We start from the raw sequence: 24,575 nt of genomic DNA on the forward strand, positions 1-24,575 counted from the left end.
TTCAATTGCTCTTGTGAATATGCAGTGTCTCCAAGAGCATTTGAAAACAATAGTTTATGCAAAACTTGGGGGGCAAACAAAGTGTATTATGGGGAATTCGAAAATAGAGAATAGACAATTGGTGTTTTTCTAGATCTTCTTCAAACCGTTTTGTCTAAATATCAAAAGCTCGCTGCAGTGATTGAAAAATATATCTAACGCAACCTGCAAGATCTCCACTAATCAATGTATGAAATCCCACGAGCAATCTTCGCCAAAGTTAAAATAAGGCTTCTTCCCGTGGTTATGTGATATAATCCCCTTTTTTGGGCTTTTTACTCACAAATTACGATAAAATGGAAAGTTTTAGAGCTTTCTTACGACACGTTTAACAGCATATAAGAGCTAGCCATGCATAAAAACGAGTTCATGCTTAAACAATGCACAATGCAGTTATCTGATTTCTCTTATTCATTTTTCGTACATTATGTTGAAGGAAATCTTTTGGGGGAAGAAAGACTCCTCAACACTCCTGCTGTTCACTACTTTATTTGATGTTCTCTAACGAGTAGTTTGTTCAAAGAGCACCTTAGACCGAAAGATTCGTTTACTTATATAGCGCTCCCGGTCCAGGCAACGCATCGCGATTGGTCAAAGGATTAGAGGCTTAGAACGCCATAACGTCAACTACAAAAGGGGTGAGTAAGTAATGGTTCAGCTAAGAAGCAGGCAGAAAACAATAGCCCTCGGCAATAGGGTCAATAATTTTGTGGTGCTAATTGGCGCATAGAGCAAAAGCCAAATTTCACCAAGAGACAGATAATAGGGGTAGGGAAAAGACAAGGCCTAAAAATGAGATTTTTTTAAAATTTGTTCTTAGTTTTTTCGGGTTTTTTTGGTATTAGCCAATGAGATGAGCCAATTTAAATGGAATTAACAATTAACTGTTCGCACCTTTTTAATGAGTTTTGCCGTACTCCTGCCTACCTTTTAGCTGGTCCATTACTTAACATGAACTACGAAGGTGTACCTACGGCTGCACGAAACGTGGTCCACGCCGACGACTTAAAAATTGCAGTGCCGTTAGGCCTTGAGCAAGATCATTTAAGACCTATCGCAGTTGTTGGTTGACCAGGATCACTAACCTAAACCTTCTATACGGAACGTGACTTCTCAACTAATAAACTTAAAGCAACAAATACTAAACCAACCGAAATAAACAAGAGATTAGCAAAACTAATTAATGTACATGGCTAAGCCAAACCCTAAACTAATAACGTCAACGCGAGATTAACGGATTAGTACGGTATCGGAGTTTCTACAACAATAATGATGGTACTACGGGGTTGTTTCCCAACATTACAAGAACATTCGGCCCGCTAAGTTTAGCGTTACAGCCTTTATTTACTAACACAAGCGAAGAGTACAGCAGTTGCACGACAACACGTACTAGAAGCACTTGTCAACACAGTCCTTTTTATACGCACGAAAGTTTCCTTGAGAGACGTTGCAACGTCTTTGTGAGTAAACTTAGCCTTTATGAGTAAACTCACTTGTGTTTTCCAGTACGTGCATTTTGCCTGGCGACAATGTGGCCCCTTTGTTGAAGTGGCGCCTCCTAACATATCCATAACTTTAACACAAGATCAAGTCTTTCCTGAATCATGAATTACTCACTAATAAATATAAGGATAACTTTACACTACTAGAAATGATAAACACACTTCACTCTAAAAAGCTTTGTCCCTTGCAACACCATTCGTTACGCACAATTAACTTTAGCTGCAGAAGCATTTGTTGCACGCAATTAATTTTAATGATATGACAAAAGTACTAAAACGCGTCGTTAACTATATTTAACTCGCAATGTTTTCTTCTTAAACACTAACCCATTCCAAGCAATTTAATGAAATAATCGAAGCTACAATTTTTATCGTTTAACAATTACATTCGGAATAATTAAATCGGAAAAATAATGTGGTAATGCGAAGAACAAGTGTATTCACTGGCTCAAATATTGTGTGACTATAGCCACAGTTTAGATCTACTTCAAACCGTTTTCTCTAGCTATATATTACAAGCAGTCTGATTAAACCGTGGACACAAGCTGAGAGTGAAATTATGGAACGCATTCCACGCGATCCCAAAAAAAACTGCTAAAGTGATTCTTACCAAATAGCTTTCTCCAAACTCCTAACATCTAATGCCCGCCACATTGAAAGCAAATTGAGTAGAGGTAAGTTATTTAACGAACGCTGTCACCCAGAGTAAATGATAACGAGGCTATCAGATGTGCTTGCATGATCCAAACATGCAGTTTTATTTGCACATCTACTGCCCCTTGGACAGTCTGCAGAGAAGAGGTAAAATCAACCAACAAATGTTGTGCCATCCCGAGTAAGTGGTAACTATCAGCATTGCTTGTATACACCTTATTCCAAAAATGGCCGCTGATTTATGCGGATACAAATTGGCCCTTTTTGCCTCGTTCAAGATAAAATATTCTTTTGAATTTTAAGCTTAAGAACGAGGAATCGAGGGCTAATTTGAATAAAAACAAAAGACTATTTAAATGGCGGCAATTTTGCAATAAGGTGTATGAACAGATTTATGCCCGTCGCTTTAACTGCGGAAAAGAGGTAGATCACTTAACGAATGCTCTGTCGCCCAGAGTAAAAGGTAACTATCAGCTGTGCTTGCATGATCTTCTCCGAACAGGTTTATCCCCATATCTAATGCCCGTCGGTTTGATTGCAGAGCAGAGGTGAAATCACCTAATGAATGCTGTGTCACCCCGAGTGAATGGTAACTATCAGCTGTGCTTGCATGATCTTCTCCGAACACCTTTATCCGCACATCTAATGCCAACTGGTTAGACTGCAGAGCAGAGGTAAAATCACCTAATGAATGCTGTGTCACCCCGAGTAAATTGTAACTATCAGCTGTGCTTGCATGATCTTCTCCGAACAGCTTTATCCGCACATCTAATGCGCGCTGGTTAGACTGCAGAGCAGAGGTAAAATCACCTAATGAATGCTGTGTCACCCCGAAGGAATGGTAACTATCAGCTGTGCTTGCATGATCTTCTCCGAACAGCTTTATCCTAACATCTAATGCCCGTCGGTCTGACTGTAGAGCAGAGGTAAAATCACCTAATGAATGCTGTGCCACCCCGAGTTCATGGTAACATTTAGCTATGCTTGCATGATCTTCTCCGAACAGCTTTATCCGCACATCTAATGCTCTTCGCTATCACTGCAGAGCACAGGTAAAATCACGTAACGAATGCTGTGTCACCCCTAGTGAACGGTAACTATCAGCTGTGCTTGCATGATCTTCTCCGAACAGCTTTATCCGCACATCTAATGCCCGTCGCTTTGACTGCAGAGCAGAGGTAAAATCACCTAATGAATGCTGTGTCACCCCGAGTGAATGGTAACTATCAGCTGTGCTTGCATGATCTTCTCCGAACAGCTTTATCCGCACATCTAATGCCCGTCGCTTTGACTGCAGAGCAGAGGTAAAATCACCTAATGAATGCTGTGTCACCCCGAGTGAATTGTAACTATCAGCTGTGCTTGCATGATCTTCTCCGAACAGCTTTATCCGCACATCTAATGCCCGTCGCTTTGACTGCAGAGCAGAGGTAAAATCACCTAATGAATGCTGTGTCACCCCGAGTGAATTGTAACTATCAGCTGTGCTTCCATGATCTTCTCCGAACAGCTTTATCCGCACATCTAATGCCCGTCGCGTTGACTGCAGAGCTGAGGTAAAATCACCTAATGAATGCTGTGTCACCCCGAGTGAATTGTAACTATCAGCTGTGCTTGCATGATCTTCTCCGAACAGCTTTATCTGCACATCTAATGCCCGTCGTTTTGACTGCAGAGCAGAGGTAAAATCACCTAATGAATGCTGTGCCACCCCGAGTTCATGGTAACTATCAGCTGTGCTTGCATGATCTTCTCCGAACAGCTTTATCCGCACATGTAATGCCCGTCCCTTTGACTGCAGAGCAGAGGTAAAATCACCTAATGAATGTTGTGTCACTCCGAGTGAATGGTAACTATCAGCTGTACTTGCATGATCTTCTCCGAACAGCTTTATCCGCACATCTAATGCCCGTCGCTTTGACTGCAGAGCAGAGGTAAAATCACCTAATGAATGCTGTGACACCCCGAGTGAATTGTAACTATCAGCTGTGCTTGCATGATCCTCTCCGAACAGCTTTATCCGCACATCTAATGCCCGTTGAAAAGACTGCAGAGCAGAGGTAAAATCACCTAATGAATTCTGTGTCACCCCGAGTGAACGGTAGCTATGAGCTAAGAATTCTTTTGCATCTTGTCTATTTCTTGTTATTTGGATATCAAGTGCAAACTTTTTGAAATGAAGAGCCTTTGAGTAGTTCTTCTTGCTGTGGTGCAAATCACCGAGTTGTAGGTAGAACGCTGCGAGAGGCTGAATGCATTGTTGAGAACAACTGGTTGAATCTTCGTTCTCCTTTGGGGCTGAAGAGCTATATTTAAATTGCCCGAGTGTTGCTTGGTGACGCGCGACGAATTCTTCGAAACCTAATCCAACAATACCTTCTTCGGTGAATGTTGATCTCAGAAGTGCGACAGCATTACGGCAAAAATGAAACAAATGAAAAGGGGTTTTTGAATTAATTTTGAGATCATGTAATATTTGAAGGGCAGGGTTGATTACAAATTGCATGGTGTCAGTGTCGAAGAAATTCTTTGCTGCTTCCCTGACGTGAAATATAACAAGGAATTGCATTGGCCAATTACCCAAGTTACAAGTGTTTATTTGAAGCTTTTTGCTATTGTTTGGTTCTTTTCCTTTGCATCCCTGAGGTGGAATAACAATCAGTTGCTCGTCTGCGGTGGAACTGCATTCCTTGCAAGCTTTGTTATAGTAGTAATTTGAGGTAGATGGGTCGTTTAAGAAGTGATAATAGACAGCAATGACTTGGCAAACAATGAGCCTTAAAATTCTGTGCTCTTCAGTTCCACGCATTAAAAGAAGAGCCTCTTGCAGGCACTGTATCCCGCTCTCAACCTCGCCGATAACAAGCTTACAGATGCCAAAATAACACAAGTATTTACTCCTTTCATCATCAGAAACTGGATGAGATTTCGACTGGATTTCATAAGCCATCTTGAGAAGTTGTATTGCACTTCCTTTTGCTCCCCAAGTAATTTCACTAAACGCTTTAGAAGTTAGTAAACATCTCTGGTAATGTGCACTTCCCAGAGCATTGGCTGCCTTTAATGCCAAATCGTAGATATTATTAAAATTGTGTGCTTCACTATAACACCAAAACAACGAATCTAGAAACAACTCTGCTTTTATCAAAACTTTAACAACATTCTCGGCTATCCTGGAATCTGTGCAACCGTCTTCTAGGCTTTCCATAAAATGCTGCTTTTCCTCATAGAATGCGATGAATGCATCCGTGGAATAACCATTTAGAAACTCATCATTCAATTTCTCGAAACGAGAAATATAATGCGCATGGAAGCGGCACTTTGCATTTGCCACTATTTCTTGCAGTCGCTGTTCTCCCGCTTCTCTAGCAAATGATTGAAGGAGCTTGTGCATTGTGAATGTTCCAGGCTGGGAGTTTGAATCGAGAAGTGATTTTCTTCGGAGTCTTTGCAACATTTTCTTAGCCTCAATCTCCCCCGTAATATTCATTACCGTTGTGGCGAGATCCATGGTAAAACATCCCGAAAGAACAGACAAAGACACAAATGCTTCTTTTTCTGCTGGGGAAAGTCTGAGGAAGGACGATTCATATAGGAACTGCAACCTTTGATTAGACGGATAATCTGGATTGTCCAAGATGTCGACGATACTTTCTGTTGCGGACTCAATGAACTCAATCAAACACTGACTTGGATGCACATCATCTTCACAAACTAAAGAGCACATTAACCTCATTGCAAGAGGCACACACCCACATATTTGAGCAATTCTTGCGCAGTCATCCGGACTAGCATTTGGCACTAATTCGAGAACTAGGGTATGAGATGAGGTGTCATCCAGTGGCCTTATTCTTATTGATCTGTGACCTTGGAAATTCAAGTTCATAAACTCAAATGATTCTCGTGTGGTCACCACCAGAGTTATCTTCTCATTTCGCGCAAGAATTTCTTCAAATAGTTGCAGGACGTCTTCTTTTACTTTTGGAATGCCACTCTCTAGTAGATCATCTACATTATCAAGAATAAATACGAGGGAATCTGAAATGTTGCCGAGGGTCTCAATTAGATCATCTTCAAAGGACAGAAGCTGAGGGATTGATCTCTGAATCGAAGTGGTCGGTTGCCTTACAAGGCTGAAAAGCTTCGATGTTAGATCTGCCTTTGTCTGAAGTCCTCGTAATGAAAGGAAATAAACAGGAAACCCTTGAGATTGTAGTTGGTGGCCCACCGCTATTCCAACCGATGTCTTTCCGAATCCAGGTGAGCCCCAGATCGTCACGATCCGAGTGTGGTCGGAACTCACGATGTCCACGATCTCTTGGCATTCACTCTTTCGGCCAGTAAAGTTTGGAACCATTGAAGGAAGACAAGATCTTGGGAGTGTTGGCTTGATGTCTTTGTAATGTAAAAGTAAAACACATAGTAGACATTGCCTATTTTTTTGGATATCCTTTGTCTCATTGAGACTTTATAAACTGAAGAGAAGATATCAAGAATTAAAAACAAACAGTATCTCAAATTCGTGCATATAATCTGAAGTGTTACTCGTAATCAGGATAAATTGTCACCCACAGTAGACATATTTCCCGTTTCTTTTTCAATGCTTTGTAGTCGTTTAAACCAAATACAGACCCTATGGAATATTGGCCACGTTCCTGAGATTACGTCACTGAACAAATATCTCTTCACTTCATAGATTATCTCGTTATAATAAGGAAAGAAAATTAGTTTGTGACGCCATCTCAGAAATAAACCTATGGCTCTCATTAGCTTATATTAGCTGCGGAACAAATTTAATAACTAAGAGTTTCGTTTATTTTATGTGACTAACAACAATAGCACAGTCGGTTAGAGCACGGCCTTAGTGCAAGAGGTTCTGAGTTCGATTCTCGGATCTCGCATCCTTATTTCGACTTCTCAGTTTCCTTTCCGTGTAGCTAAGTAGCTTTAAATACCCGTAAAACGGAGCACTGATGGAGAGGGGGGAGTAAAATGAGCGCACCGTCGACCTCAGGTTTGTCAATTTAATTACTGTTACGAGTTATCGACGTTAACTATGGTTACTTTACTTTTACTTTAAACCAAACGAGATATGGCTTCTTTGCTACCTGGAAGATCTGCCTGTCTTGTTATCATCTTTTCATTGACAGTGTGTTTTGCATGTCACGCCTATTGCTATCTCCTGCTGTTGTAAAAAGAGGCTTAAAAACAGTTAAGTCCTATTTTTACCTTTATTCCGTTCCAGTTGCATCCTCAAGTTTTCCACAGCTGAAATCATATCCTCCGCTACCCTTGCAGAAACCTTTTCGCCTGCCAGATTGCATTCCCTTTGCTCTGTTTTCCAGTCGTCTATCATTTGTTCCAACCTAGTGACCTCGTCTTTGTTAGCAGCGAGGATCTCCACGTTCTGTTTTATGCCTGTTAAGAAATCCCTTATCTCTTCGAAATCTGCATTTCTACTCTCTAAACATGTTATGTATGCTTGATTCTCTTCCCTTGCATGCTGTTCCTACAAACGTACTTTTGTTGTTGGAAAGTCAGACGCAGTCAAACTTCCAATTGCATCAATCGATGCAGTTGAAATTCCCAGAGCTTTGAACGCTTCTTTAGCGTATTGAATGTTACGGTGAAATGTTGCTTTGTCCATCTCTAAGCGAGAAGAGTGACAAAATGCATTCCTCAATCGCCGAAGCTGATCAATAGCCAGTGCAAAGGTTTCGTCATTATCTCCTACTGGACTCAACACAGATCCATGGAAACTTCCATAAGGAACAGCACAGGGCTTCACATAGAAATCAGCGAGGGTTTTGGAATGAATACTGAAAGACTTTGCAAAGATGGTAGCTTGGAATAAGGCGGTGCAATCCCATTCATTATACGACCGGTGGGTAGGAACTTTAGTTGTACCTCCCTCTGTAGATACAAAGAGATTTCTCACAGCAGTGGAGTCATCCCAAAGCTGAAAGCCAGGGCGATGCCCAATAGTGCTGTCCCACATCGTCTTAAAAGTCTGACGTAAAGCCTTTGGGAATTCATTTAAAACCAGGGACCAACACTTGAAATGATTTAACTCCTCGTCACGATAAGGGTGCAAGGACATCACGAATTGGTGCTAATAAAAAGCATTGCCACAAAGGATCTAAATAAAAGATAAATGAATAAATACAATAAGCGGATTTAATTTCATTCTTCTCTTACGGGGAAAGACTGAAAATATTATTTCCTCATTAATGTTTTTCGCTTGAGAAGAAAAAGCTTTGATGTCTGAAACAGATTTTTTTCAAAGGTAGAGAGGGAATGAGTTCCATTACTCTCTCTGTGTCGCAGACAACACAGAAACCTATCCGTTCATGATGACGATTCATTTTCAGCTGAAGCGGCGTATAGTTTATCCGTCGCAGAAACCGGGCCGAAAACGTTTTGTTTGTAAACAAAAGCCCTATCCGATATGCTTTTTCCTTTCGGCGCAAGAGATATCTGGTATAGTGTCGACATACTTAAAAAGATCTCATGGTCAATCCGTAAATTAAGGGCATATCCTGACGCTACTCTAGTTTGGAGAAATTTGAATGCAGATTACAAAGATCCAATTAGCCTTTCGACATTACAGTCAATCCTTTTTCAATTAAATCAGAAATCAGTGAAACAGTCAATTGTTTCTAGACACAAAAACTATAGCTTATGTAAGAGTTAGCCGAGTGGACAGAGAACCTGAGAAAAATGCGACCAACCCTAACGCGAAGCTTATAGCCCAGTGGTCCATTGGTTAAGGCGTTGGGTTTGCTTGCGTTTACGTTGCCCCTAGTTCAAATCCCGTTTTCACCTCTGGTTTAGATTTGTTTACGGTTGTCCCGGTATCAACCCTACCTCGCTTTGTAAATAGTTAACTGGTTCCCTCCTTTCAGTTGGGGGTTTATTAAAAGTGCCGGTGCCTGTGAACTACCTTGATAGCCAAGTGTATTACTGTATACACAAAGCATTTACATTTACATTTTATGGTCTATTCGAGGATAGCATTCTACTGATGGAAAGCTATCCCGATGATAGGTTTCAGAAGGTTAAAGTTGGGAACACTTTTTCAGATTGGTTAAAAATTGTTCAAGGTGTCCTCCAAGGATCAATACTCGGACTCTTACTTTTTAGCAAATTTATGAATAATATTTTGTATATTTCCTTTCATTCTGAGGAGCAGGCGTTGCTCAGTTGATTAGTGCGTGGCTTTCCGAGCAAGAGGTCCCCAGTTCAATCCTCGGTGACTCCAACGTCTGTTTCGACTTTCCTCTGATCCGTGAAAATCAATTCGAAGCTATAGCTTTAGATACCCGTAAAACGCAGCACTGACAGAGGGAGGGGGTAAAGGGAGCACTCTCAGGTTCCATTGATACCGGCCTCGCAGCTGAAGGAACTTACGACGCTAAATAAAGTGACTTTACCTATTTTTACCCTTAGTTGAGATGCATGCTGCGGAAATGCAAGACGATCTTTTTTAACGGCATTGATACCGGCCTCGCAGCTGAAGGAACTTACGACGCTAAATAAAGTGACTTTACCTATTTTTACCCTTAGTTGAGATGCATGCTGCGGAAATGCAAGACGATCTTTTTTAACGGCATGTGTTTTAATGTCAACAAATGTCGCTCTAGTGTCCTTGCAACATTCTGTTTTATCTCAAATGGTAAAAGTATTAACATCAGTCATTCCATGAAGCTGCTAGGTGTCACTATTGACAGTGACCTCAATTTCGATGAGCATGTATCTGAGTTGATAACCAACTGCACGTGCTGAAGCCCCATAAACATCTCCTACCTGTGCTAAGTTCTTTCCTTTTCTCTTGCCTCAATTACTGTTCAATTATCTGGCATCCTTACCGCAAACTTGAGATCAACGAGAGATGCTTACGTTTTATTCAGTTTTAGTGACTATCATGATTGGTACGATACACGTTTAGAAAATATTATCGGTTTTCAAATGACGTCACGGCCGCCATGTTGTGGCCCTAAACAAAGAAACGGCGGCTATGTTGGATCCCCGACCAAATCCTCCGGGAATTTAACTCTATTACTATGCAAACGTTTTCTATTGTTTTCGTTGAAAAACATGAGTGTTGATCACGTGAGTGAAAACCAACAATTAATCGACCTAGTCTACACAATCGTAGAATACACGTAGAATCCATCGATCTTTTCACAGTCTAGCCCCTTGATAAATTAACGAGCTATTGATCTCCTCTTATGAAACTGCGTGGCATACGCTGCCTTAGCATCCCTAGAGTGAAATCGACCAAACATGGCTTGCACTCGTTTTGCTACTCTGCCAGCGAACACTGGAACATGCTGCAAGAAACACTTAGAACCGCTGAGTAATTAATAAATCAGAAATCAAGAGCATTACCTTCGATAAAAAACGCTGCTCCTTTCGTAATTAATTAGGTCCGATTAATCACTACTGAGTTTCTTACTTATAGTAGTCACAATGTAAATAATAACTACAGTAGCTTTTTCAGATTGTCTTAAATTTGTACGTAACATATATTTGTAGTATTATTGACCAAGCTTGTTCCGTCAAGATGGCTGGATATTGGCCAAGTTCCTTTTTTGCGTGTCCATAAACACGCAAAAAAACAACGAGGATTTATTGTATGACTTAAAACACCAAAAAACGTTCTTTGATCTTGTGGGACCAAGCGAGAAATCTCGAGCGGGCAGCATCACTCCATCTTCCTCGCTCGGCTAGCCTCTCTCTCTCTCTCTCTCTCTCTCTCTCTCTCTTTCTCTCTCTCTCATTTCAAAGGCCAACTGCTGGTACTTTGTTCTTTTCTCGTTTGCCTTGGTCTCGATGTATTCTACTTGTGGGCATGCCACGTCACAAATCCAAATTATTTTCTTTTGTTTCTCCTCTAATGTCAAATCTGGTCGCTGGACTGGATTGTTAGTTTTTCGTAAACGGAATTCAAAGTCCCACACCAACTTTGTAACAGTGTTCTCCATGCACCACGTGTCCTTTGTCTCACTCCTCTGCATTCAATTAATTGGCGTTCTATTGCCCAGTGGACTACCAGTATCACCCGTGCTTTCCCAGGCTGCTTGTATCCATTTGCTTGATTACTTTTCCATATAAATGTAGCAGGCCCCTCTCATGCTTTTTATTATTATTATTATTATTATTATTATTATTATTATTATCATCATCATCGTCGTCGTCGTCGTCCTCATCATCATCATCTCAGAGAAAGTGGAAACTTGGGTTAGCGAAGTTCCCAAGCTAGGTGAATTTGCATTATCACAGCCCCAAGCGTGTTATGCTGCCTACATATTTGGATTGAAACATCGCTGGACATACTTCCTTCGGACGCTACCAGATATTCAAGATCTTCTAGAGCCACTGGAGAAAGCCATCTCAGACGTATTTATTCCAGCTATTAAAAAACATGCATGCAATGCAAACGATAGTAACATGATATGGCTTCCACCCCGTCACAACCAACCCGTGTACTGAAGCGTGCCTTGAGTGATCATCATCAATCAAGGTAGCTGCCTTTCTTGTTGGGAGGATTGTTTCACAATCACGTGAACTACCAGAAGAAAATGATGTAAGATCAGCCCAGCAAGAAGGTCGTAGTAAGAGAGAATAGGCAGCCAAAGATAAGCTGCGGAAGGTCAAAGACACTCTGCTCAAAAAATCATCTAGAGCTTCGGATTTGGCTGCTGAGAAAGGGGCTTCACATGGTTAACTATGATCCCACTAAACGAAATGGGCTTTAGCGTAAGAGATAGTTCAGGGACGCTCTGCGATTACGCTATAACTGGACTTTTAGCGATATTCCATCGAAATGTGTGTGTGGTGAAGAGTACTCTGTTAAACACGCAATCATTTGGAAACGTGGAGGATTTATTGTACAACGCCATGATGAATTACGGAATTTGGATGCTGAGCTTTTGAGTTCAGTCTGTACTGATGTAGAAATCGAACCTTTGCTTCAAGAGATCTCTAATGAACAGCTAAGCAAAGGAGCAAATAAAGCTGCAGATGCAAGGCTTGACATACATGCTAGAGGATTTTGGGAAAAGCAACGATCTGCCTTTTTTGACGTCAGGGTCTGTTTCCCTAACGCAGATACGTAGAGAGATTTAGAACTTTCTATCATCTACAAGCTACACGAGGATGACTCGAAACGCAAATATGCTGAAAGAGTGAACGAAATAGAATACGGAACCTTTACTCCCCTTGTGTTCACAACTACCGGAGGAATGAGTAATGAATGCAAGGTCTATCACAGCCGGCTCGCTGAGTTGATAGCTAATAAATATAAGAAAGGAGAGCAATATCACACTACAATGGCATGGATCAGGGACAAAACTTGCTGCTCCCTGCTCAGATCATCACTTGTATGTTTACGTAGCTCAAAAACTTTGAAAAGAACCACAAATGGCATTAATAACATAGATATGGACATTGAGGTCGCAGAAAGCTCAATTTTATATATTTTTATTTTTTATTCGTGATTTTATTTTATTTTCCTGAAGTGATATGTTAAGTGAAATAATATACTATATGTCGCTTGGAGATTTTTAATTAAGGTGTTTCGCAGGGAAATGAGTAATGGACATTGAGGTCGCAGAAAGCTCAATTTTATAATTTCTTTTTATGTATATAATTGATAGGTAATACTGTCTTTTTACCAAGAAATCAAATCGCAAAACGTACTATAAAAACTGAATTGTAATTAGTTTTTTTTTTTAAGAGTCCTTATTATTATTATTATTATTATTATTATTGTTATTATTATATAGCAGAGGATTCAACTGTATGCTACAATTCATTCTAATCAAGCTACACAGGGCGCAAACCGTAACCTGTGAGCCGTGGAGTAAAAAAAATAAAAAATTACTGCTGCCTCAGTTCCCAACGAAAGGGTCCGTACTTTTAAGAATCTTCTCCTCATCCTTTCTTTTCCTATTTTTAACCCACGGGTAGCTCATTTCAAAGTCGCAACTCTACTGCACTTATGATTTACAATACGTGCATCCACCCTATTGAATCTAACCTCTTGTTGATCGGCGTATATAGGGACATCCCAATAAGCTTTAACGTTCTCTGACTCATGCACAGGCTTGGGCTTGTCGGGAATGTACCAGGATGGTACAAACCTGTCTATAAGTCCCTCATCGTGCAACAGCTCGTAACACAGTACCTGCTTCGTGCCTAGAGAGATACTTGCCCTGGACCAGCGCACTACATCCTAACAAGATATGAGCCACACTCTCTGGGGCCTTGCCACATAATCTGCACCTCACCTTACCTTCCGCGCTTGTGTGGGTCATCTGACTCGTGCTCGCGTTGGTAAGAGTTGCTCGTATAGCTCAACGAGTCCAGTGATGGTGTGTGATGGGCAGTTCTTATGGTATCTCAACTAATTTGTTCCTTTGTATAGTTATTTACAGCAATGTGGGCATAACCTAGGCTTTTCTGTTTACCTTCATATTGGACATACTGAAGTAGGTTTTCTCAATTCTTATATCCGTCGAATTCTTCAACAGTTTCATTGTTGTTTGACACAATCCATTTTTGACATTTTTTGATTACGAAGTCAATTTGTTTTTTGCTCTTAGTTAGATCAGTAAGGTCTTTCTCTAGATATCGTGATATCCTCCTAGGAAGTCAAGTACAATGTTGATTTGAGACACTCTATAGTTCTGATATAAATTCGTAATTCCTGTAAATGAGTAGTGGTACTTCTCTTGCTTTAGTGATGTTTTCTCTTTGCTATTATTATTATTATTATTATTATTATTATGATCGTTATCGTTATGTTATTATTAAGCAAACCCACAGTCGCTGGTAAAGAGTTAATTCCTTCAGGTTTAGTTTGGGACAGGAACACGGCTATTTCAGTTTTTTGTTTTCAGGCTTGGGGACACTAAGAAATAACGAAACAAGGGAGTTATGTAATCATCAATTTAATCCTTTAATTTCTTTTTATTTAGTCGCAGAACGTTTTAAACAAAGCCGCGAGTAATGGTAAAAGAATTTATTCCGTATTTTAAATATCTGATCCAAACAAAAAAGGGACGACTGCATCGGCGCTATTTCATCCAGCAGAGAAGAACTCGATCAATTTATAACCTCCGTCAACTCTTTTCATCCGGCTCTTAAATATACCTGGGAAATTTCGGAAACTTCATTGGCTTTTCTGGATATCAAAGTTTCTATTAGAGGCAACGTGCTATGTACTAGTGTGCACTACAAACCTACTGATTCACACAGTTATTTGTTGTATTCATCGTCACATCCATCACATGTCAAGAACTCCATCCCTTATTCTCAATTTCTTAGACTTCGACGTCTATGTAGTGATGACTCCGATTTTTCCAGCAAATCAGAGGAGATGTGCCAGTTCTTCGAAAAACGTGGCTATCCTGTCTCTGTGGTCAAAGCGGGCCATCATCGCGCCCAACAATTTGATCGACAGTCATCACTGCAAACGTCACAAAAAGATAAGAATGACAGAATTCCATTCACCCTCACTTTCCATCCTCATAATCACGCAGTCAAAAGCATCATTCTTAGTAATTTTAAATTACTCCAAAATGATCCCGAGACTGGTAGAATCTTTTCGCAACCTCCACTTATTTCATTCAAACGCGACAAAAACGTAGGCAACTTTTTAGTTAGAAGCGCGCTCAAAACTAACGAGCAACCCGGCACTTTCAAATGCGCGCGCTCACGATGCAAAACTTGTCTTTTCATTGTTAACACTAGCAAGATATCGGGACCTAAGCGATCTGTTAAGATCACCGATCGTTTCACATGCCTGCACGTTATGCAATAAATTATACATTGGTGAGACAGGTAGACGACTAGGTGACCGATTCCGCGAACACCTTCGCGATGTTGAGAAGAATGACAAGGATGCATCCAAGCCAGTCGCTCGCCATTTTAATCTGCCTAACCACTCCAAAAAACACATGGCTATCTGCGGCCTTTCCCTACATCTAGGTACGACGGAAAGCCGTAAGAATCTGGAACAAAAATTCATCTTTCAAATCGGCAACCTTAATCCTCATGGTATTAACGAACGCTTTTCATTTAACTAATATATTCCTATTTTTCACGTTGCCATGTTACCACCAATAGCGTAGCTCCTGCTCTACTATAAAAACTACACGTAACCCATAATCCCTCGATTCGCTCTGACGAAGGGCTAACGCTCGAAACGTCAGCTTTTAGAATCTCTGTACGGTGGCCAATTTACATTATCAACTCCGTTGATAAAACCAAAATTTTGTATACTACTTCCCCACCGACGCAGCACCACAGTTTCTTTAGAAACTACCCCTTCATTCATCTGTTAATTGAAGGGGTTGACGCGACGTCTTCAGGTTTATTTTTTCCTTGTTTTAGATGAATACTGAGAGGTGATCAAAGCCAATACTATGCTGTTAACGTTTAACGATGAGTGAGTATCCCGAATTTCACTTAATTCACGTGCATTTTGAATAAACACAGCCTTTGTAAATAAATAGGATGCAGATTCCAGAAAAAAGTGTTGTTGGCACGTAAAATAAGTTTCTTCTTATGGTATCCAGCCGTCCTGCAGAGCTTGAAAGTCGACCTCATCAACCAAAAGGAAGGGAAGAAGAGAGACCCTACAAACTTAATAAGTTGCAGACAAACGCAAACTTGATGAAATGAACTCTAAGTTAATTAATGGCACCCGAACTTAATGAGAGGCGAACAAACTCTAAACCTTGCTTACAAATCATTAATGACGAACAGGGATACACGGACATAACAAAAGACAAACAATTTTTTTGATAGGCAGAGCTAACAAACTTAAAGGAATGCTAACAAACACAATAATTAAAACTGCTCAAAAACCAACCTCATTCCCAGGGTCTCTCTTCTCTGCCTCCATTGTGGAGGCAGAGAAGAGAGACCCTAGGTTGCTCAACAAACATAGAGAGAGAGAGAGAGAGAGAGAGAGAGAGAGAGAGAGAGAGAGAGAGAGAGAGAGAGAGAGAGAGAGAGAGAGAGAGAGAGAGAGAAAAGAAGAGGGACCCTAGGTTGCTCAACAAACATAATAAAATGACTAATACTTTAATAAAATTGAAACAAATATAATAAAATAGTTTCTTACTTAACAGTATAAACAAGTTACAAACTTGTAAAATGCAATTATTGCAGATTTTAGGGCTGTAACCATTTTAAAAAGTTTTAAACTTGTTCTAATTACATACATGAAATCATTACTAGATTCTGATTTGGTTGAGAGCAGTGTAGTTAAAGTGTAACAGTGTCAGTGCAAAAAATGTAATACACCAGTGCAAAAAGTGTAATACCAGTGCAAATTACACAGCGAAATTCTGGATTATGATTGGCTAATAAACATTAAATCTTTTGTTTTCAAATCAAGCGCGCGCCCTAGATGGCGCAAATCTGCAAATTTTCCCTGATTGTGTGATACGCGTGCGTAATCACATGATTTTTCTGGTGCAATTTGGAATTAGTAAGCACTTGTAAATTTTTTCTAAGACGACCAAATTGCACCTGGAATCGTGTGATCACCTATACATATTGTTAAGTGAGCAAGAATTTTTTTGTCATATTTGTTTCAATTTTATTAAAATATCAACCATTTTATCAAGTGAACGAGAAGCTTATTGTTATTTGACAGCATTCCGTTAAGTTTGTAAGCTCTGCCTTTTACATTTTTTGAGTTTGCACATGTTCCATGTCTTACATGTACATACTAGGTCCATACCGGTCACGGATCCTTGGCTACGAGATTGAAATATGCCAAGTGTGACCGGAAAACAATGTCGGCGGTACTTCAAGGGCTCACACAGAAATATGTTTTTCGCTGCGATATACCAAACGCATTATCAAGATTAACATGCCCGCATTTCAAAACTGAAAGAGAGTGCATCTATTTCCAAGAGACGACTTTGAAGTCAGAAGACGGTAAGCGGAGAAAAAGTCATTTTACAATTCAGTTGACTACGCTTTTCTCAAAATAGCACTCGATTCCTGAATAAGCCTGAGGGCTCGTTTCAGTGATTAGGCCTAAGCACTCTTGTAAAATTTACACTTGTTTTCGAGATCGTGTGAAGAATATATACCAGAATAAAACTGAATGACAAATTACTGCGCATTATACCGCGTTATTATTTGACTAGCTCCATGAGCAGGAAAGATGAACCAAATCCCGCGCTGTGATTGGCTGCCCAAGTGGGTAAGATGGAGCTATACTGCATGCCCGCTCGGTACACCCAAAAAAAGAACTTGGCCAATATCCAGCTATCTTGACATCACGCTTGGTCAATAACCCATATTTCTTGAAACGTGGCGTCTACAACATTGCCTCGTTCTAGCTTTCATTTTACGGTTCGGTTAACTACACTTTTCTCGAAATAGCACTCGATTCCCGATTAGGCCTAAGCACAATTGTAAAAGTTTAGCTTTCATTTTACGGTTCCGTTAACTACACTTTTTCCACTGAGATCGTGTGAAGAAAAGACAAACTTGTTCGAATGTTCTTTAATTAAATCATGCAGCTAATTTATTCGAGATTTCTCGCTGTGGTTGCCTTTCTTACCAAGGATACCTCCTAAACAAATTTATAGATTCAATGTGACAGATTCCCATCAATTTTCTGTCCGCCACAAACAAGAACTATACATGTACGTACCCTCTAAAGCAATGGTGGGTCTTTTTTCGCTGCGTATCCATGTATCCACTCAGAAATATACTTACCATTTCTCAAGAAAGAGAGGGACTTGCCCACTCCACGTATCCACGTATCCGCGTATCCGCGTATCCACTCAGAATTACACTTCATATTCAATAATACCAACTATATTTATCAAATAAATGCGACTTCGTAGCCGCGTATCTAGTTTTTTCACGACAGTCTTCGATCTGGCAGGGTATTATGAAAATACTCCCGATTTGATAATTCGTGAAACAAATAAACACAACCAGTGCAGTTCCTCTCATCTAAAGGCAAGTTTTGTTCAAAATATTCAAATACACAACGATAATCTGGTGGTCTGACATTTAAGAGACTGGCTAGAAATGAACCACGAAAATGGATGTCACTTCGATTACACCATGCATTGAATTTCAGGTTTATCTTCATTGTCAGGGCCGTAGCCAGAAAAAAATTATGACTGAGGCAATGTCTATGGTTAAATTCACTACGTAGGGTTTCTAGGTGTTTATGATGAGTACACTTTAAAGACAACACTGCAGTCACCCTTTATTTTAAAGAATCACCAAAAAAATGACTCATACTGGCTACGGCCCTGATTGTAGATGCAGTAGTGGTATTTTTTGAGGAAATTGAATCACTGTTTGTGCATTTCAGTGTTTATTAATTCTGCATACGACAGTGGCCGCATGCAGTGCAGCTGCTAAAGAAAAGTGGACTTTTGGGACGAGATTGCCCACCAACAACCCAGTTGAGATACGGATCCAGAAATAATTCAAAACGATCAGCTGATTGGTAAAAACATTACATGATGCCATTTGGTGCAGTCTTAGATATAAGACCTAGAGAAAGCAAATGACCAGAATAAACTACTCACCTTCTAGAACTGCGGGACGAATCCCTTGAATATTTTGCCTGTCTTATCACGACAGTTGTTCAATCAATTGGTGCACTAACATCAACATTAGAACTACAGCACTGTTTGGAGTCGACGTAATGTTCGGCCTATGGCAGAGTAAGCATGATTCATTGTTACTAAAGATTACCAAATGATTCAAATTAAACAATGCATTTGCTTGTGCACAAAAAATAACTTGACGCCGTCTTTTAGGGCGTTTTTGTCTCTAAGAAAAAGAGACTCAACTCGAAGTTGGGTTGCCATAGTTTGTAATAAGGTTGGTTTAAATGTGATGAAATGGGAAAATTAAACAATAGTGTATCATTTTAATCTACCATGATATTTTCCCTATGGACAAGCTCAAATGCGCTTTGCAACGAAGGGCAGCGGGAGAAATGTTTCAAATCAAACAGAACATGGCTTAACACCCCACCTGCACATAAATTACATCATTGTTGTTACTGCAAATTACCACTAACATAATGTACATGTATAAGTGTAAGCAACCATCTACAAGAAGGTGGTCGGCGTTAATACGTCATGATGTCGGAAGTGATCTCGTCTTCTCAATAAAACGCTTAGCTGTGATTTTCATATTGAAAAGATGCATAAGGAAGACAGTACGCACCTCAAAGAACGTCCTCAAGTGTAGGAAAATCGATGAATAACGCACAATCAGTATAAACTGCAGATGAAAGTGAAAGGAATGCTGTTTATGACTTTCACTCCTGCATTAGTACATTTGCGTACTGAAGATGGCCATTGACACACAAATAATATCACTGTCACTTTATTCTCAGAAAAGAAGATGACCTCATACTCGCATCTTCATTGGATCAACAGTCATGAAGTCACGTTTCCGTGACGCTTGAACGACCCATCGATCGCCTTGGGGTGCGTGATCCAAGATCACTTGGTTTAGCCGTTTATTGCAAGAGACATTTGCACATGTGCTAGTGAGCATGGAATGCGCCTCAACCCGTTGAAGTGCAATGAGATGTTTATTGATTTCTTACACTACAAGGACCTACAAGCCGCACCATCCTCCTCCTTTGCAGCTTTCTGGATCCGAAATCGAGCGCGTCCACACGTATAAGTTGCTTGGTGTGTATGTTACTGATAATTTATGCTGTAGCACGCACTGCGAGTACATTGCTCAGAGAGCGCGCAAACGCCTTTACGCACTGCGTTGTTTGAAGAAGTCAGGTGCGATGGAAGGGGATTTAGTTCTGGTGTACTCCAGCCTGATCCGTTCAGTGTTGGAGGTCCCAGTTTGGGCAAATTTGCTGGAATATCTTAGCCTCCTAATTGAGGGTGTGCAGAAAAAAGCCTTAGAGATAATCTTTCCTGCGATAATCTTTCCTGGGCCTAACCGACTTCATAGCCGCGTATCTAGTTTTTTCAGGACATGTCTTCGATCTGGCAGGGTATTATGAAAATACTCCCGATTTGATAATTCGTGAAACAAATAAACACAACCAGTGCAGTTCCTCCCATCTTAAGGCAAGTTTTCTTCAAAATATTCAAATACACAACGATAATTTGGTGGTCTCTGACATTTAAGAGACTGGCTAGAAATGAGCCACCAAAATGGATGTCACTTCGCTTACACCATGCATTGAATTTCAGGTTTATCTCCATTGTAGATGCTGTAGCTGTAGTGGTATTTTGGCGGTTTTGCTTTGCTTTCTTGAGGAAATTGAATCACTGTTTGTGCGTTTCAGTGGTTATTAATTTTGCATACGACAGTGGCACCATGCAGTGCAGCTGCTAAAGAAAAGTGGACTTTTGGGACGAGATTGCCCACCAACAACCCAGTTGAGATATGCAGCCAGAAATAATTCAAGACGATCAGCTGATTGGAAAAAAAAAATTACATGATGCTATTTGGTGCAGTCTTAGATACAAGACCTAGAGAAAGCAAATGGCCAGAATAAACTACTCACCTTCTAGAACTGCGGGCGATTCCCTTGAATATTTTGCTTGTCTTCTCACGACAGTTCTTCAATCAATTGGTGCACTAACATCAACATTAGAACTACAACACTGTTTGGAGTTGACGTAATGTTCGACCTATGGCAGAGTAAGCATGATTCATTGTTACTAAAGATTACCAAATAATTCAAATTAAACAATCCATTTGCTTGTGCACAAAAAATAACTTGACGCCGACTTTTAGGGCGTTTTTGTCTCTAAGAAAAGTAGACTCAACTCGAAGTTGGGTTGCCATAGTTTGTAATAAGGTAAGTTTAAATGTGATGAAATGGGAAAATTAAAGAATCGTGTATCATTTTAATCTACCATGATATTTTCCCTATGGACAAGCTCAAATGCGCTTTGCAACGAAGGGCAGTGGAAGAAATGTTTCAAATCAAACAGAACATGGCTAAGCACCCCAACTGCACATAATCAGATTACATCATTGTTGTTACCATAAAATTACGCTAACATAACGTACATGTATAAGTGTAAGCTAAGATCTACAAGAAGGTGGTCGCCGTTAATACGTCATGATGTCGGAAGTGATCTCGTCTCCTCAATAAAACGCTTAGCTGTGATTTTCATATTGAAAAGATGCATGAGGAAGACAGTACGCACCTCAAAGAACGACCCAAGTGTAGGAAAATCGATGAATAACGCACAATCAGTATAAACTGCAGATGAAAGTGAAAGGAATGCTGTTTATGACTTTCACTCCTGTATTAGGACATTTGCATACTGAAGATGGGCATTGACACACAAATAATATCACTGTCACTCTATTCTCAGAAAAACTCGTATCGTCATTTGATCAACAGTCATGAAGTCACGTTTCCGTGACGCTTGAACGACCCATCGATCGCCTTGGGGTGTGCGATCCAAGATCACTTGGTTTAGCCGTTCATTGCAAGAGATATTTGCACATGTGCTAGTGAGCATGGAATGAGCCTCAACCCGTTGGAGTGCAGTGAGATGTTTATTGATTTCTTACACTACAAGCCGCACCATCCTCCTCCTTTGCAGCTTTCTGGATCCGAAATCGAGCGCGGCCACACGTATAAGTTGCTTGGTGTGTATGTTACTGATAATTTATGCTGGAGCACGCACTGCGAGTACATTGCTCAGAGAGCGCGCAAACGCCTTTACGCACTGCGTTGTTTGAAGAAGTCAGATGTGATGGAAGGGGATTTAGTTCTGGTGTACTCCAGCCTGATCCGTTCAGTGTTGGAGGTCCCAGTTTGGGCAAATTTGCCGGAATATCTTAGCCTCCTAATTGAGGGTGTGCAGAAAAAAGCCTTAGAGATAATCTTTCCTGCAGTAATCTTTCCTGGGCCTAACCGACTTCATAGCCGCGTATCTAGTTTTTTCAGGACATGTCTTCGATCTGGCAGGGTATTATGAAAATACTCCCGATTTGATAATTCGTGAAGCAAATAAACACAACCAGTGCAGTTCCTCTCATCTTAAGGCAAGTTTTCTTCAAAATATTCAAATACACAACGATAATTTGGTGGTCTCTGACATTTAAGAGACTGGCTAGAAATGAGCCACCAAAATGGATGTCACTTCGCTTACACCATGCATTGAATTTCAGGTTTATCTCCATTGTAGATGCTGTAGCTGTAGTGGTATTTTGGCGGTTTTGCTTTGCTTTCTTGAGGAAATTGAATCACTGTTTGTGCGTTTCAGTGGTTATTAATTTTGCATACGACAGTGGCACCATGCAGTGCAGCTGCTAAAGAAAAGTGGACTTTTGGGACGAGATTGCCCACCAACAACCCAGTTGAGATATGCAGCCAGAAATAATTCAAGACGATCAGCTGATTGGAAAAAAAAAATTACATGATGCTATTTGGTGCAGTCTTAGATACAAGACCTAGAGAAAGCAAATGGCCAGAATAAACTACTCACCTTCTAGAACTGCGGGCGATTCCCTTGAATATTTTGCTTGTCTTCTCACGACAGTTCTTCAATCAATTGGTGCACTAACATCAACATTAGAACTACAACACTGTTTGGAGTCGACGTAATGTGCGGCCTATGGCAGAGTAAGCATGATTCATTGTTACTAAAGATTACCAAATAATTCAAATTAAACAATCCATTTGCTTGTGCACAAAAAATAACTTGACGCCGACTTTTAGGGCGTTTTTGTCTCTAAGAAAAGTAGACTCAACTCGAAGTTGGGTTGCCATAGTTTGTAATAAGGTTGGTTTAAATGTGATGAAATGGGAAAATTAAAGAATCGTGTATCATTTTAATTTACCATGATACTTTCCCTATGGACAAGCTGAAGTGCGCTTTGCAACGAAGGGCAGTGGAAGAAATGTTTCAAATCAAACAGAACATGGCTAAGCACCCCAACTGCACATAATCAGATTACATCATTGTTGTTACTATAAAATTACCGCTAACATAATGTACATGTATAAGTGTAAGCAAACATCTACAAGAAGGTAGTCGCCGTTAATACGTCATGATGTCGGAAGTGATCTCGTCTTCTCAATAAAACGCTTAGCTGTGATTTTCATATTGAAAAGATGCATAAGGAAGACAGTACGCACCTCAAAGAACGACCTCAAGTGTAGGAAAATCGATGAATAACGCACAATCAGTATAAACTGCAGATGAAAGTGAAAGGAATGCTGTTTATGACTTTCACTCCTGCATTAGGACATTTGCATACTGAAGATGGGCATTGACACACAAATGATGTCACTGTCACTCTATTCTCAGAAAAGAAGAGACCTCATACTCGTATCTTCATTGGATCACCAGTCAGGACGTCACGTTTCTGTGACGCTTGAACGACCCATCGATCGCCTTGGGGTGCGGGATCCAAGATCACTTGGTTCTGCTGTTCATTGCAAGAGATATTTGCACATATGCTGGTGAGCATGCCATGCGCCTCAACCCAGTGAAGTACAAGGAGATGATTATTGATTTCTTACCCTACAAGCCGCACCATCCTCCTCCTTTGCAGCTTTCTGGATCCGAAATCGAGCGCGTCCACACGTTTAAGTTGCTTGGTGTGTATGTTACTGATAATTTATGCTGGAGCACGCACTGCGAGTACATTGTTCAGAGAGCGCGCAAACGCCTTTACGCACTGCGTTGTTTGAAGAGGTCAGGTGTGATGGAAGGGGATTTAGTTCTGGTGTACTCCAGCCTGATCCGTTCAGTTTTGGAGGTCCCCAGTTTGTCCAAACTTGCCGGAATATCTTAGCCTCCTAATTGAGGGTGTGCAGAAAAAAAGCCTTGGAGATAATCTTTTCTGGGCTTCCCTACAGGGACGCACTTATGCACTGTGGTCTTCGTCCTCTCTCGGATCGGCGCGCCGCAGGATGCACTAAATTATAAGTTTATCCAGAGAGTTCGGGACACCGGTGTCCTTGCTAACTTGCTTCCACAGCGCACAACTGTGTCCCATGGATACAATTTACGTTCAGGCACCATAAGAGAGGATCCCGCCATGGCCTCTACTAACAGTCTCGACAAATTTATGACATATAGATATTCCCAGTAAAATGTTTCATGATATTATATGTATATGATTAGTACTTTGACCATTCTTGTAATTTAGCTGTTAAGCTACAAAAAGAGTAATTAAACTGATTATTATTATTATTATTATTATTATTATTATTATTACTTTCAAGGTGCATCAAAAAAACCGATAAATCCACTTTGAGAATGGATCTTTTGATTCCTTTGATGCACCATGATCCAAGTGATCTTGGATCAGTGATCCTTTTTCGGATCATCCCCAAGCCGGGAACGCACCCTTAGACAT

The 24,575-nt window shown here is 40.4% G+C and overlaps 2 protein-coding genes and 1 long non-coding RNA gene across 5 annotated transcripts; 1 reads left to right on the forward strand and 2 right to left on the reverse strand.

Annotated features, from left to right (window-relative positions):
• Nucleotides 1-2,601: 2,601 nt before the first annotated feature.
• On the reverse strand, nucleotides 2,602-3,225 carry LOC138050144 (uncharacterized; the record flags this gene model as incomplete). Its single annotated transcript, XM_068896606.1, has 1 exon — nucleotides 2,602-3,225. A coding segment is annotated over one exon (624 nt), but the record flags the coding sequence as incomplete, so codon positions are not given.
• On the reverse strand, nucleotides 3,218-21,517 carry LOC138049093 (uncharacterized). Its single transcript, XM_068895220.1, has 6 exons — nucleotides 21,401-21,517; nucleotides 20,749-20,875; nucleotides 19,431-19,487; nucleotides 18,782-18,909; nucleotides 7,425-8,334; nucleotides 3,218-6,590 (listed from the first exon to the last, which is right to left on the reverse strand). Exons 5-6 carry the CDS (start codon nucleotides 7,549-7,551, stop codon nucleotides 3,232-3,234), a joined length of 3,486 nt encoding a protein of 1,161 aa, XP_068751321.1. The 5' UTR covers nucleotides 7,552-8,334; nucleotides 18,782-18,909; nucleotides 19,431-19,487; nucleotides 20,749-20,875; nucleotides 21,401-21,517; the 3' UTR covers nucleotides 3,218-3,231.
• On the forward strand, nucleotides 19,750-23,334 carry LOC138049099 (uncharacterized). 3 transcript variants are annotated; one of them, XR_011132293.1, is made up of 4 exons: nucleotides 19,750-19,906; nucleotides 20,432-20,885; nucleotides 21,572-21,851; nucleotides 22,377-23,334. It is a non-coding gene; the product is annotated as an uncharacterized lncRNA (long non-coding RNA). The 3 variants fall into 3 exon arrangements; XR_011132292.1 differs by having other exon boundaries at nucleotides 21,601-21,851; XR_011132294.1 differs by having other exon boundaries at nucleotides 20,449-20,885; nucleotides 21,601-21,851.
• Nucleotides 23,335-24,575: the final 1,241 nt, after the last annotated feature.

This window comes from Montipora capricornis, chromosome 5, assembly GCF_036669925.1.
Source record: "Montipora capricornis isolate CH-2021 chromosome 5, ASM3666992v2, whole genome shotgun sequence".
Lineage (NCBI taxonomy): Eukaryota > Metazoa > Cnidaria > Anthozoa > Scleractinia > Acroporidae > Montipora > Montipora capricornis.